The following is a 16,315-nucleotide window of genomic DNA, read 5'->3' as shown; positions in this document are numbered from 1 at the left end:
TAGATTCATGTCTAGGTAAAGTCTACGATCGAGAATAGGTACATTAGGATCTAAAAAACAGAGGGACTTCCAGCGAATCCTTCTCCGAGTCCATTCAGCATCTTTAAAGCCACATCGGATAATGCAAGAACGCATGACTACGCCCCCCTCGGAACGATAAAACAGTTAGGGGTTCTCTGAGGCTGCCCTGAGACTGCATGTACATAATGTAAGAGATCATTCAGAGAGTAAACAGTGAGGGCCTGGTCATTAGTTCAAATGAAGCGGGCCGGTTTCTTTCTTTAGGCTACACCGTAAGGAAGCTGCCTTCTCACAATGAACTGGTAAGCTGAAGAGTGGGCTTGGAGAGAACTACAGATTGAAGCTGAAGGTCGTGAACTGCACCTCTCGGCCGGTCTTTGCATAGAAGTGGAGAGCCGAGTCTCCGTTATCATTTGCTTTTATTACTGTGAGATGAGGCGACCAGGTAAAGTAGTGTACTCTGTCTGCCCTTTGTCGTAAGCACCAGTGTGTGGCCTGGCAGGGCTCTGATGCCGAACTGGAGGAAAGTGCAGAGGAGAGGCAGAAGACAAACTGAGCACCATCAACCTACTCTTCGTTACGCCAACTACGCGCGCGACCGAAAACAATCCATATTCCGTATTTCAAAAGCCACGGCGACGTTAGCGGCCGCCGTTTACGCTGAGGTGTGCCTCTTAATCAGAGTGTTTTCTGCATATGCGCAGCAAGAGGGGCTGGTGAGAGCAGCTACCATAGAGACCACTGCATTGACACACACACACACACACACACACACACAGACCAAAAAACAAAAAAGCGCAAAATAACGATATAACATCAACAACAGCAATGAAGATAACAACAGCAATGTTGACAAAAAAACAAAAAAAAAAACAACACTGGCAATTCCAGAAGGGAAAAACCCAATTGATCATAAAAAGTACATGAAACGAACCTGTCCACTTCCAGCTAAAGTGATCTTTGCATGAGAGGGAGAAAGAGAGTCTATGAGAGTGAAGTTGAGACGAGGTCGAGTGCTGGCGCAGTAGTAGTACGTACTGATTGGCCAGGTCTGAAGGAGCCACTGCTCCGGCCCAGGCAGGTCTGTTCTGGCATCTGGTGCGCCGGCCTGGCACAGCGGGTCAAAAGTCAGAGCGTGGGCACCTGAGGCGCCACAGCAGATAGGCACTCAATGGCCACACTTATCATACAGGTAGGCAGGGCCACCAGGCCAGGGGGCCCCACAGAATCCATTAGAAACATTACAACACGTCTAGCATCTCCAGACAAAAAGGCTAATGATTTTGGAGTACTTTAACAGTGATATTTACTTTGATATATCATCTGAAAAAAAAAAAAAAAAAAACACACGAGAACACTTCAGTCTTGTTGTGGTGTTTTTTCCCCCTCATCAGACATCCCTTCGTTTTGCTACCATTTTCGAAATGTCTAAATTTCAAAGTCGAAAGGCTGTGGAAAGACGAAGACGAAGAAGAAATGAAACGGCAAAATCCGTTTAGAGTTCAAAAAGGAGCATGAAGTTCGGTAGATTGCTTTTTGTCAGTTTCACACGTACAAGTGTAATTTGTTGGCATTAAAGTCGGAGCTTGACGCTCTTGCTAAGTGCTATGAAGAAACCACGCCGCCTTTGTTCCATACTTTTGTACCAAATACAACAACAACGAAAAAAAAAAAATGCACTTTGTCTACTGGGTTACAAGAAACACCTCTTATTTGGTTTGAAGCCCCTGTTGCCCCTGTAGTCACACTTGTCCTTGAGTGTGTAGAGGAAGTGCTAGTGAATGTTTCATCACCATGGGCTTACACACTGACAGAGTCCTCTTCTGTTCAGTCCCATGCTTGGTGGTGGAGCTGGAGACGAGTCTTTGATCCCTCCCGTCCCCAGATGAGCTCCGACCGTTTCGCCGGCAAAAAAGCACTGCGTAAAGGACGGAAGAGTCTGTGGCATATATTGCACGTCAGACGAACGACAATGAGGACTTGTGTTTTTCGAGAGACCGAGGTCATTTAGGAAAATTAAAGAAAAAAAGAAAGAAGTCCATCTGAAAAAGTGTTTCCTGTACAGTTTTTTTTTTGTGATAAGTGGTTAATATATTCCTCAGCTGTCCACATGTCCTCTCAGTTTAAGAATAAATGCCTCAAATGTGCAGAGGGGTCATATACATGTCCATCCTTTTGAGAGTAACGAGGACAGGATGGCAACCGAGGGAAATGAGGAGGACGAATGCGCGTATGCTGCGGCCGACATCCAACCCATGAAAGTCCTGGCTCAGAAATGAGAAAATGTGCAATTCTCAAAATGTTTCTTCAGAGTACAAGTGGAGTGGGACTGATCAGCAGTTAAGGCTAAAGTTTAGTGCTGTTAATTAATCCGAACAATCCAAAAGGACAACTGAAAAAAAAAGAAAAGCCAGTCCAAAACACAGGGATTTGGTTTGGAATGATGCATATTTCTTCGGGGAGAGGGCAATATGCTGTGATTGGGCTGACAGGATGTGCTCGAGCCAGAGGAATTTAAAACAAATGGCAGCTTGTCTCATCGGTTTGTAGTAAAATACACTTTCACACTGGTATCAGTTAATAGAGAAAAGTTTCTGTAAAGGTTCACTTCTCTTTTAGTCACGGTTCTTCGTAAGAAGTCTATAGAATACTGTAACCCAAGCCTAATGATCAAAATAACACGGATGAAAAGACGCAAAACCAAACAAAAAAAGTAGATGAAGAAGGTCAGCAGCCTCTATGCAAGTGTGGCCTCAGCCTCCTGTCTCTTGTTTTTTTTCACAGTTCCACTGACGCTGATTATCGCCAAATGATTTGCTTGGTTTTTGCTCTTGAAGTTTCATATTTCGCTGCGGTAGGGGGTCGAGCGCTTGGCGCTCTCACATGGACTCTCCGCTCAGCAGGTCTCCAGGAAGCAGCGTATTGATTGGGGTGGGGCTGCCGACCACTCGACCGTCCTCGCCGCTGGGCGGCCCCCACAGGCTGGAGTACTGCGGTACACCCCCCCACAGCAGCTCGTTGCTTGCCTTACCGCCGGACCCCGTCCCGCCTGCGCCTCCTCCCAGACTGCTGCTGTTCCAGTGGCCGATGGGGTGTGTGGCCGCCGTCCCTCCGCCTCCCAGCCGAGTTTGATTGGTGCCGGGGTTGGCCTGCCAGCTGGTGGTGTGCGTGAGGGACTGACCCTGTGCAAAGAAGCGGTTCACCTCCTCTTCTCCAGCAAACTCTGCCAGTATAGTGGTGTTTCCCAGAACACACCTGAAACGCAAGTATTTAACCTGTTAACTGTCACCCCCCTTTTTTTGAGTAGACGTTAAAATGCACATTTCGAACTTAAATGGTTGTAATTAAAGAATGCTTTGGAGTATAGGCATACAATTGGTCTTGTTTTAAAGAAGACATTTGGCAGATTTTTGTAGAAGTGAAATAAATTAAGAAAGTGAAACAGGAAAAAAGTTATAGAAGTTTGAGTTTATGGAAAAGTACAATGTAAAAAAAAATAATTATTCATATTTTATATAAAATATATATTTTTAAAACCTGGGCAACTCTAAAACTGCAAAAAAATCAAAGCCAAAAATCTGAACAAGTTGTGTTTCAAAATTTAGGTTGATATCTCAAAAAATGAGCTTTCAGTAAGATTTTGTTTGGGCGCAGTACCAAACCTTTTCACTAGGTGACAACCAGACTCCATTGCTACCCATATAAGGGCGCCTCCATTTCCATATGTGATGATCTGAACCATTATTTCCACAATTTTTATACAATTTATGAAGTAGACATTCTATTCAGAAGTAATATGGGAAGTTTGGCAGATTTTGATATGAATTCAACCTCTAAGAAACACATAAAAATGTTCATTGCTATTTCAAAATAAAGGTCTGAACACGCCTTAGGAATATGAAAATGTTCTTGATGCAAATTGATAAATTATGGCTCCTCTGTAATTTATTTTGAAAATCAGTCACCAAATATGAAAACTAGAGATTGTAAGCTTTCAAATGATATATAGTTTGTCAAGATTAGTTTAGGTTTAGTATAGGATATTACTGTTTTAAATATGTAATGGATTTGGGCCCACCGGTGGGCCCGTGACAGTTAACAGGTTAAAGAAAGAACAGACGAATGTGATTATATAGTTGAGGTTGATTCCTCAAAAAAAAAAGAGAGAAAAAAAAGAAAGGTGAAAGATTTATGTACATGTGTAGGGACTTCTGGGCCTTGGCAGCCTCCTCTTTAGAACTGTAGCGCACCACGGCATTGCCCTGCGTCAGGTTGAGATGGAATGTGATAAGCGGGCCGTGCTGCATGCACAGTGTCCGCAGTGTTGAACCATCAATCTAACATAACAGAAAGAGCAGATTTATAACACTGCAGACAATTCATAAAGAAATTATTCGTCAATGAACATAACAGTAGCCACAAGAATACCTGTGGTGTGAGGTTTCTCAAAACCAACCAGCTAGTGCTCCTGCTGGAGCTGTCTGTACTCCATGTGGTACCTACTAAGAGAGAAATCAATACTTTAATGCCAAACAGTTAACAATAGTCCATTAATATAACCATTACAACATAGTCTAAGAATTAAAGTACCAAATTAAAGTTTGGGGCAAATTTAAAAAAAAAAAAAAAAAAAAAAAAGAAAGAAACAAATATATTTATTTAGCAAGGATGCATTAAATAGATGGAAAAGTGACAGTAAATACATTTATAATGTTACAAAATATTTCTTTCAAATAAATCCAGTTATTTTGAACATTCAATTCATTAAAGAATCCTGGAAAAAAATATCTCACGGTTTCCACAAAAATAATATATAAAAGAAATATATCCATAACTACTAGAACTGCCGCAAGCAGTCATTTTGACCGCTAGATTCCAAACTCTATATCTTTAATGATAAATACCCAATTGAGAGATTAATGCATTTATTGTATTAGGATATCTTTTAAAAACAAAACAACACCAAACTGTACATTTAAACAAGTTTAATTATACATTTATAAATAATAATATGCGTAGATGTCCTGAACAAAATGACGGAGTAGCCTATGTTTTCATGTTTCCACTGTTCGATCGCGCCCGCGCCTTACACACACATACACACACACACACACACACACACCATATTCCAGCATTGCAATCTTGACATCGAAGCCTGTTCATTATAGCCATAATAAAATATAATAATAAAATAGTCAACCTAACATATAAAAATTCCACTGCTCTGTTTATATAGCCTAGTCAGTAGTACAATTCGTACCATTTTGCGCGTGTGAAGAGGATGATTTTTTTTTATTCTAATTAGAGTTACGTGAAGCCAACGCCGCTTACTTTCACTTTTGCTTTAAAGTATTTCATTTTGGCTTATAGTTATTTTTTCATTCTTGTTCTGTTCTGAATATCATTACATTTAAATGATTTGTTGAGGAATATGTTTTGTGTATTTTTTTTACCACATTTTATTGTTGTGTATACTGGTATATGTATAATAATAACGCTTTCGCAGTGCGGTCAATATGACCGTGTATGGCCGAAATAGGTAAATATGTTCATTTGTTTTTTTGCCTTATGTGTAATTTATATGAAAAACATTTTAAATGAAAATACAGACACTTTCAGGAAAAGTCAGGTACCAGTAGGATTTTATTTATTTTTTCAACAAAGTTATTGCTGATATAAAATTCAAAACGGTCAAAATGACCGCCATGGCAGTTCTAGTGTTAAATATAATAGACATATTATTTCTATTTTATTCTAGATTTTTCCATTATTTTTATCTAGATTACCGTTGCTATCATCTAACGTACACTGATTTTTAATAACATTGTTAAATGTAATCCTTAGCAAATCTCAAAATTAATATACATTGTTAATGCTGTATATTAATGTAATGCCTTAATCCACTTGTAAAATTTAAACTGTTTTCATGGTTTTAATTTTATTTAGACACAATAGTACTGAGTTTATCATTGGCCATAACCTGAAAACAATTAACAGATTATCGGTATTGACCAAAACATTAATATCGGTTCATCCCTATGTCATGATGCACAACCCGTAGTCAACCCTTCACTTTCATTGTACGAAAGTCGACATCACATTTGCAAAACGTATTGTAAACAACTGCTTAAGTTAAGTCAAGAAAGTGTGATCAAGCAACAGCGTGTGAATGTTGACTAACACACGACATATGCGAGACCACAAAAAAGAAAAGAAAAGTTTGCTCCGCCACAAGAGCCCGTGCTTGCAAACGCTCCAACCGTTCCAATCCTCACCTCATTTAACCCCCAATGTTTCGACTAGTGTTCACACCCACATAAAACAGTCAACTGACAAAATTCAACTGCTGTTTCAATATGCCCACACCTACGCCTACGAATAGCTGTGCAAACACATATCCGCCTGGGATTAAACTGAGCCTTTCACATACACAGAGACACAAACACACACACACACACACCTGAGGAGTAGGAGCCGCTCCAGCCAGCCACGAGTCCCAGGGTGTTTCCACCCCACGTGGACGAGGACTTGGTGTTGGTCAGGCCCGGAGGTGGCCGTGTGGGAGCAGTTGTGTTCCGGAGTCCTTGTGGGACTTTCCAAAGCTCGTGAGAGAGAGAAGGCTGGGTGTGTGAGATGGGCCCTGGGGACCAAGTGGACTTCATGTCAGACAGCTTGCCTGTAGATCAGAGGTGTGAATGTGTGAAGAGGTCAGAAGAGAAAACAGAGAGTATGCTGACAGACATCTTATTTCCTGTTCCTAATTCTTTGCACTCCACACATACTGTGGTGAAATGTGTTCTCACAGCAGTCATAGTCAATGAGGCACCACCGCAAATAGGAAAGAGAGGGTCCAGGCCCATGTGTGACATCATAAGAATAGATGCCTCACAAAAAATATATATATATCTGAGTGCCCACTCACCACTTCCACCTCACAAAAAAAATCACAGACAGCAGGTGACCATGCTGCACAAAGGGACAGTGTGTGACTAACACCACTGAGGGGATGTACAGATGAATGTAGGCGGGACAGAGCTCTCTAAGGGGTAAAGGGCCACTCTTTAGTCGGATGCACTAGATATACAGGAATGCGGCCACCGTTTTGGGGCCCCATGCTAGGTTGAACGGTAAGAAAAGGCTGTGATGGGGAGGACTGAGGGCAGGAAGGGGATTCTGGGAGTTGTACCTGTGCTGTCTGCCTCGGGGGAGGACAAACTGAAAGAGCTAGTGACTGGCCAATCGCTGGAGGGAGGCAGAGCCTCACCCTGTGAAGAAGTTGGGGTGGAACCTACAATGTGTCCCGAACAAAGCAGGCAAGAATTCAAAGCGGAAATCAGAAAAATAATACAAGTGAAGAAAAAAAAACAAAAAAAAAACTTAGTGGTTGCTTTATGTGAAAAAAACAAAACAATCAATAACAAAACAATAGTGCAATACCTTTTATTCAAAATATATATACGATTTTTACTAGAGATGGTAAGATAATGGGATTTGTTCAGGCTTTATGGCTCCAGAGTCATTTGAAAGTAAGTTCACTGAAAGATAATTTCTTTGAAGAGAAAAGGTGATTGGTCCTCTTACCTCCACTCCTGTCTCTCAGCAGGTAGCGGTTAACATCCTGAATGTTGGTGTTGATGGTGGGCCCACTGGGAACACTCCCTGGGGTCATATTGGGGTCAGTCTCAGGGTCAATATTCTGCAGTCCTTTCCAGGGCACTCCTGGACAAAACTCTGAGGGATTTCATTCAAATCAGATCATGACAGATATGACACATTGTCTGATACATATAGTATTTGAACACACTTAAAAATGTGGGATTATATATATATATATATATATATATATATATATATATATATATATATATATATATATATATATATATATATATATATATATATCTCATCAGCTGAATCATTTTTAGCTCATTTTTATCTTACAAACCCCTTACAGTTCCCTCACAAACCCCCAGGGTTTTGAAACCCCCAGTTTGGGAAACTTGGATTGAATCAATAGCATTTATTACAAGAAATATAGCACAAACACACAAAAACAAAGTAAGGTTTGTTCATCACCAAATGATAAAATAATAGATGTATTGTTCAATAAAGTATTTCAATATTTTACGGTTGTCAAACGTTAGTGGATTATGTTAATGTGAAGACCTGTAGTTATTCTGCTGGACACCTAGGCAAAAGTCAGTTGAAAAATGGCCAATTATTCATGCATTTAATTTTTTGCAGAGGCTACATGGTTTGGTATTTTTTTAATCCAGTGTAATGACATTCCGTTATTTTAAGTGCGACCTAAATGTCCAAAAGTATTCAAATACTTTTTGAGTCCTTTCAGAGCTTTCATAATACTATAACTAGTCCAAAAAGATTTTACAGATGCCAGTTAGTCACCTGGAGGCCAGTTGATATTGGTCCCGTTGGAGATCTTGTCATTGGTGTTCTTTCCCTGGCCCCAGCTATCATGAGGTGCCAGAGGGCTGGCAGGAGACTCAGAGCTGGGTATCAGATTGTAGGGACTGTAGGAGTCATCCAGCTGGGGCTTACTGGGGTGACCCAGACTGGGACCTGCAGAGTGCCCTGTATAAAATAGGTGGTATGGAATATCATCAGTATCAGGCCTGAAATGAACCACTATGCCACATATTTACAATACTGATAACTGTAACAGTGATGCGTACCATGCTTGCTGTAGTTGGGCTCCATTGGAGAGGAGTTCCCAGATAGGTTCTCCATGGAGTTAGGGTGTGTCCACTGTGACAGGCGTGACTGAGGCTGAGGAGAGTCCTTAATGGACAGGCCACCCACCTCCATGCAGTTTACATTCATGTTGGGATTTAATCCAGCTACAGAGAAGCACATTTGCAAGGATCAGCGGGGGTGAATTTAAAGAGAAAATAAGTTCCAAAAAACCTTTTGATGACCTTAGTCTTTTGTAACTGAATAGGAGTTTTTAAAAATCATTGCGATTTGGACCTATTGGCCAATTAATCATTCAGGTCAATCACTGTGAACCGGTGTGACTGACTCAATGAAAAGAATGGATAATAAAAAGGAAGATTTGCTCACAGGTTGAACATCAATATGGCTTGCAAACAAATTGATCTGTACCAAATAGCACTATCTAGCTAATGAACCATTTTAAAGCAGAGGAAAACTTGAAAAATTCCCATGACGTTTCCAAGACTTTAAAAATTCCATGGCAATTCCACGTTTTCTAGGACTGTTCGAACCTTGTATAGAAGAACATTTGGATCTTTACTTGTCTAAACACAAAGAATACAACAGCAGACAGTGTTGGCAACTCACAAATAGGGTAGGGTGAGAAGGAATTTGGAGAAGACTGTGGCTCTTTGGTCTGAAGGTCGGAAACAGAGAGGCTGGAGACCTGGGGATGGGATGGAAATGTGTCCAGAGCTGATTTGCCTGCGCTAAGATGCAGGCCCGGGTGTGAGGGGGGCGGCTGCTGCTGCTGTTGTTTCATCAGCAGAGCCTGAGCCAGCTGCCGCTGGTGCTGCTGGATCTGTTGCTGCATGTTATTGATTGTACGTGCAACCTGCAAGAGGACATGCTTGTGAACACAGAGCAGGCGGCTGAGATTTAACATACAAACAAACTTATTTTTTTTGGTTTTCATTTTCAATGGTATCATGATGACACTAGTTGGAAGAGAACTGCTCACTTGCTGCTCTTGCTGTCGGATGGGGCCAGAAACACTTCGCTGTGCCTGCAACATCTGCTGCTGAATTTGTAAACGCTGGTACGCCTGCAAAATCATCGAGACAAATTTACATTGTGATGAGACATTAGGAGTGAAATTAAAGGATTATATGCTGACAAATAAAAATACATTCTTTAAATTACAGATGAAAGTATCAACAAGATGTCAAAAACTGGCACTTACCAGTTGCAGCTGATAAAGTTGGTTCAACAGGGTCATATGCTGAGGGTTTATTGGTGAGGTTAAAAGTGCAGGGTTGAGACCAATGTTTTTTGCTGCAAACTGTAAAAGCTGTGCTTGAACCTTTCAGTGAAAAGACAGTCAGAGTTCAGCATGATTTCATCACTCCTACACAATACTCAAATGTTGTGTCACCAAATGAAGTCACAGTAAGGTGCTAAATAGGGGTGGGACAAAATATTGATAGGGTAATGTATCGTCGTCCTTCTCCGTGCGATCCAGAATCTATACGCTGGCACCAAATATTGATATTTTAATTAATAAAATAAGGCACTCTAAATAGATTTCCCTGCTCCCAGCGTCGCTATTTCATGGCTCTTCGAGGTGGCGCTCAACACATTAATGAAGGAAACGTGAACATAAGTTAACTAGCCCAAGAAAAAGGTTTTTAACGGGATGGCGGACAGCGGTGTGAGTAAAATAAATAGATGCACAGACATATATGTTGAGTGTGCGAACACAATGGCAAATCAGAGGTGTTTAAGAATCTGCTCAACAGCACTCAAAATGCAAGGGGTAAATGCTAGTGTCAATGCTATGTAAGAAGTCGTTTCCTTTGACAACACTATTCCTTCCCAGGTTTATTTTAAGGAAGCTGGTAAACACTGAGATGTTCCCAGGTTTTATATAAAAGAAGTAAGTCAATTTTGAAATGTACCAGGTTTATATAAAACAAGTTGATGAGCAGTTAAATGTGTCAGTTTACACACAAAGAAAAGTTTAAGCTTTTAAAAAGTATAAGCATAAAATGTTTAATTTATTTAAAATGTTAAATTTAACTTACAGACTGAAAAACTTTTTGTGCTGTTTTCTAACAGTTTGGAAATCTGCACTTAACCTTTTCACAAGCATTTTGCTTTCATAATTAGACAGATATCGTGATGTATCATTATAGGATTGTCTAGGAATATACTGATTATCGCAGAATTGCTGTACCGTGATGATATCGGTATCGTGAGCCATGTACTGTGTATCGTATCGAGGTACCATGTGATTCCCAACCCTAGTGCGAAACCAATTGTGTCCATGTCTGTGCACACCTGAGGGCTGAGAAACTGAGGCACTTGAGCGCGAAGACTAGGCTGGGACGAGTTGAGAGGTGGCACTGACGGCTGGAGAGGAGGCTGCTGCTGCAGGGCCCGGGCTTGTGCTGCTCCGCTACTACCAAACACTCCACTCTGCATCTACACAAACGCACACAAAACTACTCATTCGGAATCTGACTTCATGAGGATATGCTCAAAGCTGTTATGCTGCTGGTTTAATGTAGGCAATATACCAATATCTACACAGAAATGTGGACGATGACTTATATAATGCTGAAAAACTGTGCCCCCAAAAAAATATCTGGGCACTTAAGCCACAATTAATATGAAATTAATATTTGTTTGTATGAATGTCACTGTATTATATAAAACTAATACAGACATAAAACATAAAAAAGACAGACTTTTAAAAAAGTTAAATAAATATACAAAAACAATAGATATGGTTTAATATCGAAGACAAATATACATAGATCCTCATAGACCCACCTGTCTGTTGTTCAAGTTTTGCATTGCAACTCCAAGGCTCTGGCCAGGGAGTGAAGCACTACCCAATGGGAGCTTCAGGCTCGGAGAAGGCATAAACGGTGAGGTTTGGGCATCATCTGCTAGCCCAGCATCCTAAGGAGGAAAGAACGAAAAAACTAAAGTCAAACAATATCCACCACAATGTAAAGTCTTCTAGATGGAATAACCAGAATGCGCTGATTTTTAATGGTGAGAAGCACAAACCTTGTCCAAGAAGGGGGGGCGATCTGAAGAGGATTCTTTGGAGATGACTGAAGGCCTGCAGCCCATTGGTTTATTGACTAGGCCGTTGTTATAGTCAGAGATTGCCATCCCCCGTTTATCTAGTTCGGTCTTCTTCTCCAAAAGGGCGCCTACAACACAACTAATATTTAAATACAATATTCTAGCAAAGAAAAAAGAAACTCTGAAGGAACTGAAGATTTTGCAGGGATAACACCTACTCATGGCCTGATCCAAGTTCATGTTGTTGCTCTTGAGGGCCTCTTCTGCAGGGTCTCTCTGCAAAGGCAAACACAAGCACAGCAAAAACCCATAAATTAACCATTTGCATTAATAAATATTCATTTTAAAAAGCCAATACATTTGTAACTAGACATGTATGGCTATATGTAAGGGATAATGTACAACTAGCCAGTCAACATCAAAAAATAAACCCCAGGCACAACAGTCAAATATACAGGGGGATATTTGGGATATTTACAGAGATAAAGCACTTACAGGGAAGCCCATGTCAGTCAGCTGCTTGATGAGACGATTCATTATCCAGGTATCATCCTGTTTGTTTGGGACTTTTCCCTTTAAACAAAAACAGAGATCAATGAGCTCAATCTGCAGCATGTAATGTGACTAACACCTACATTAAACTCATGTAGCTTTTTTATTTTATTTTTTTTTACCTTTGGTAGACTCTTTTTGGGTGGGTTGCCCCAGGAGTTGCAGGAGGAGTTGCTCTCCTGAGATGCAGTGCTGTTCCACATGTCGCCGTCATCCTGCTCCCATTGCCCTGCAGACATGCCCATGTCCTCACCACCTCCCCAGCTATCTTGCATAGATTTGGGGGCTGGAAGATGAAAAAGATAGATTTATGGAAGTGTCCATAGTGCAGATCAATATTTGCAAATGGTTATGTTTACAATTAAAAGAAACAAACAATTTTTTCCTTGCTGAAATAGCAAAACATGTACAATCCTGCAATGCATTATTTACAACAACAGGGGGCCCTGTTGTTGCACATTTCAAAGCTCTGATAACTAGCATCTGACCAACATCAATTTCCAACACTGTAAATTTGCAAATGGATAATTGCATGTGATTTTTTTGTAATATTTAATTATTATATTCAAATAAATGTTAATGAATAAAACTAACCAGGTTTGCAGGGGGTAGATCCAGGGAGTCCGTTGCCTCGACCATAGACCTCAGGGCCATTATCACCCCAGCCACCTTGGGGTTTGCCCCATGCAGAAGTGCCATTGTCCACACTTACTGCAGGGGCGGCTGGCTCCCCCCATGAGGGCTCAGGTTTTGAATGTACATTTGTCTCACCCCATCCTGCAGAGAAATATTGCAAACTTCAGAACAAGTTTTCACTGCATATTAAGTAATGTAGGCCTACTAAATGCTTTAAAGGTTGGCACCATGCAGTTCATACAGTGGGGTCCAAAAGTTAGATATCTTCTATTTTGCATTTTTCCCCTCTATAAATTATATTATCAGCATAACACATGGAGTACGAAGTTGAATATAAAAAAAATGAACAAGAATTTAAGAATTTATTCATTTTAAAACATATATTGTAATTAAAGCTTTGCTTTATTTAAAAAACAAATGTAACTTGGTAAGCTCCACTTTCTTAAAATGGAATAATAAGCTACAATATTAAATGTCTGTTTAGTTCTTGGCACATGGGAGAACTGAGGATGCCATGTTAAATACAGCTTTGGCACAGGGAGTGTAAAGCTACACGCAAACAGCAGAGGGCGTCGGGTCTGTTCCAAGTATCCTGCTGAGGAATAGTGATACTCCCCACAGATGGCGACCCAACTCTAATTACACACTTCCTCCTGGCTCAAACACTATGTTGAACTTCACTCATAGATTGAATGTAAACACTATTCTGTTAGCATGAACTCAGTTTTTTTGTTTCTTGATTTGTATGGCATTATAATCAAAAGTATAGTGATACATTTTAACTAATTAAAGGTCATTGACAATAAATGCCAAAGAGTCTTGTTTCTTACCTGGATTCATGTGGGTTGTTCTACTGTGAGGCGGTCCCGTTTGATGTGGGCCAGCATTATCAGGGGAAATGTTATTATTGTTTGAATTTGGCCCTCCATGGCTGTGAGGCTGCATGGGAGGTTGGTTATGGTGGGGATGATGATGATGATGATGGTTGTTGGGTACATTGTTGGCATTGCCAGGTCCTGGTTTGCCTTGGATCCCAGGGTTATTCCTGTCCCAGAAATTGACTGTCTTGTTGTAAGTGCTTGGGTCCCCCCAAGCTGAGGTACCATCATCGATCTCCATCTTACGGCGGATGGAGGGTGGAGAGGGCTCTTCCCATCCAGTGGGGTCTCCAGGATGGTCAGGTTTAGAACCTCCACCATTTCCTCCACTCCATCCAGAGCCACTCTGCTTTACAGAACTAGGACCTCCCCAAGAACCCATGCTTCCGCTTCCACTGCCACTACTGCCATTGGTGCCCTCTTGAGGCTTGTTATTCCATCCTTGTGGTGGCACACTGGGGCGTTGAGCATCTCCCCAGTTTCCCCCTACTCCCGGGGCAGGCTTTCCCCATCCCCTGGAGCCCTCGTTCCAGCTAGTACCCTCTCCCTCCCAGGTAGAGCTGGAGGGACCATTTTTCTTTCCATCTCCAGGTTCACCCCATTCTCCTCCAGACCCACTTTCTCCACCAGGTCCATTGCCCCATCCGTGAGATTGTTTGTGCCCCTCAGCCCAGCCCTGTGGTTTGGCTTTAGAGTGACTGTCTTCCCAGGTAGGAGATTTCTCCTCTGAACCCCAAGTCTGACCACTTTTTTGCAGGTTGCCACCTTGGCCTCCGGCTGGGGTACTGCTCCAACTTCCAGGACCGCTGGAAGGTTTCTTGTTGCTGGTTGGATCAGCCCAACCAGAGCTAGCCTGGGGTGATGGCATGGCTGTGGCCCATCCAGGTGCAGCACCAGTACTAGGACAGGGGCCCTCATTCTTGCCTCCAGAGTCAGGTCTGGATGTAGTGCCAGAGTTTGGGTTGGCACTGCCAGAAGTTGGTGTTGGTCCTACTTTGACTGCATTTGATGACGAGCACCAGGCTTCAGTTCCAATGTCATTCTTGCGGTTGGAGCGTGCAGCTTCTTCAATCTCCCAAGCTGTGTGCTGCCGCACTGGTGTTTGTCCCCAGCCTGTGTTGCACAGAACCCGAGGGTCCATATCCTGGGCTGGCAGAATAGGGGGAGCCTCATCTCTTGATGAGTGGTCCCTCATGCGAGGATGGCATTCCATGCTGTCACTGCTTCCCTCACTAGCTGTAGCATTGGCCCCACGGACCCAAGAACTGAGCTGCTGCTCTTGGGTGGGAGAGCATGAAGAATCCCATCCTTTGGCCTCACTGTTGGAATGCTTACCCCAGTCCCCAGTTGAGGCAGCTTGTCCCCAGCCAGAAGTGCCTGAGGCCCCTCCTTGTCCCCAGCTGCTCCCTGAGTCCCAACCAGAGTCTTTTGAGCCACCACCAGACTTGGCATCTCCATTACCCCAAACAAGTTCCTCGTCTCCATTGACTTGCGAGGCTCCTCCTGGAGTTTGAATAAACGAGCCCATGCCAGCAGGGCTAACGCCCCAGTTAGACAGGCTGTGGCCTGGGCTTCTGGGCTCCTGCTTAGTGTGATTTGGTCCATCAGTGTTAAGGTTCGGAGGTTCGGAGATGAAAGACACATTCGTGGATGGGGTGGAGTGTGGCTCTGAGGAGTCAATGGGCACAATGCTACCCCATGTGGTGCTGCCATTGCCATTGCCACCATTACCTGCAGAATTTCCATTGGCACCACCCATACTGCCACTGCTGCTAGAGCCCTGGCTGGGCAAAGTGCCCGGTGGGCTACAGAGATTAGGAGGAGGAGGGTTGCTTCCTCCTGAGCTGCCGCCACCCATGCCGGTCCCTTCATGTCCCAGAACTGGCCAGGCAGAGGGGTTGGCGTTGGGGTTTAAGTTCAAGTTAAAGTTGGAGGAGCCCCAACCCCTGGCTCCCACTGATGTGCTGGAGACTTCATTCTTCCCTTCTCCTCCACTGGCAGGAGAAGGGCCAGAGCCCCAGCCCCTGCTGGCCCCACCCTGACTAGAGAGCAGACCTCCTGAGTGGCTGGCATTGGCTTTGCTGGGGTGATTGGTGGAGAAATGGCCTTGCTGGCCAGCTCCTGTGGCCATGCTCATGCTGCTGATGTCACTGATACTTTCAGTGTCCAAGGGGCATCCTGCAGGTGCGTGGCTTTCTTTGCATGAAATGGAAGGCCACGCCTCCGTATCGCGCTCGTCAATAATCAGTGGATCCCAGCTGCTGCAGCTGTTGGTAGAGGCTGTAGTGGCACTGCGACGGAGGGATATATTCTCATACTGGGCTGCCAGGCCACTCTGTGGGGGCAGCTCTACAAAAAGAATTGGAGAGAAAGAAACAAACTATTAAGATACTGTGAATGTAATATATATATATGAATTTAATTAATTCATGATAATATCACAAGAAGGCATTATT

The 16,315-nt window shown here is 42.6% G+C and overlaps 1 protein-coding gene across 5 annotated transcripts in view; it reads right to left on the bottom strand.

Annotated features, from left to right (window-relative positions):
* Window positions 1-1,565: 1,565 nt before the first annotated feature.
* The window catches only part of tnrc6c1 (trinucleotide repeat containing adaptor 6C1), a 49,923-nt gene continuing 35,173 nt past the window's right edge, over window positions 1,566-16,315 (bottom strand). For 3 of the 5 annotated variants that reach the window (XM_081383186.1, XM_081383188.1, XM_081383190.1), the window contains 18 exons: window positions 13,812-16,208; window positions 12,940-13,122; window positions 12,468-12,631; window positions 12,289-12,366; window positions 12,012-12,069; window positions 11,773-11,921; window positions 11,530-11,661; window positions 11,035-11,178; window positions 9,938-10,057; window positions 9,716-9,799; window positions 9,343-9,589; window positions 8,715-8,879; window positions 8,428-8,613; window positions 7,603-7,752; window positions 6,482-6,697; window positions 4,450-4,523; window positions 4,219-4,358; window positions 1,566-3,276 (listed from right to left, as the gene is read on the bottom strand). In XM_081383186.1, coding sequence (XP_081239312.1) covers window positions 2,901-3,276; window positions 4,219-4,358; window positions 4,450-4,523; window positions 6,482-6,697; window positions 7,603-7,752; window positions 8,428-8,613; window positions 8,715-8,879; window positions 9,343-9,589; window positions 9,716-9,799; window positions 9,938-10,057; window positions 11,035-11,178; window positions 11,530-11,661; window positions 11,773-11,921; window positions 12,012-12,069; window positions 12,289-12,366; window positions 12,468-12,631; window positions 12,940-13,122; window positions 13,812-16,208 — 5,063 coding nt within the window. In that variant the 3' untranslated portion in view covers window positions 1,566-2,900. Of the gene's footprint in view, window positions 3,277-3,934; window positions 4,068-4,218; window positions 4,359-4,449; window positions 4,524-6,481; window positions 6,698-7,602; window positions 7,753-8,427; window positions 8,614-8,714; window positions 8,880-9,342; window positions 9,590-9,715; window positions 9,800-9,937; window positions 10,058-11,034; window positions 11,179-11,529; window positions 11,662-11,772; window positions 11,922-12,011; window positions 12,070-12,288; window positions 12,367-12,467; window positions 12,632-12,939; window positions 13,123-13,811; window positions 16,209-16,315 lie in introns of those variants that run through there. The other 2 variants (XM_081383187.1, XM_081383189.1) reach the window with 2 other exon arrangements.

The sequence above is a fragment of the Scardinius erythrophthalmus genome (genome assembly GCF_964197995.2).
Source record: "Scardinius erythrophthalmus genome assembly, chromosome: 1".
NCBI classification, from domain to species: domain Eukaryota; kingdom Metazoa; phylum Chordata; class Actinopteri; order Cypriniformes; family Leuciscidae; genus Scardinius; species Scardinius erythrophthalmus.
Note: the sequence above shows the minus strand (reverse complement) of the source record. Positions and strands in the feature narration are given on the sequence as shown.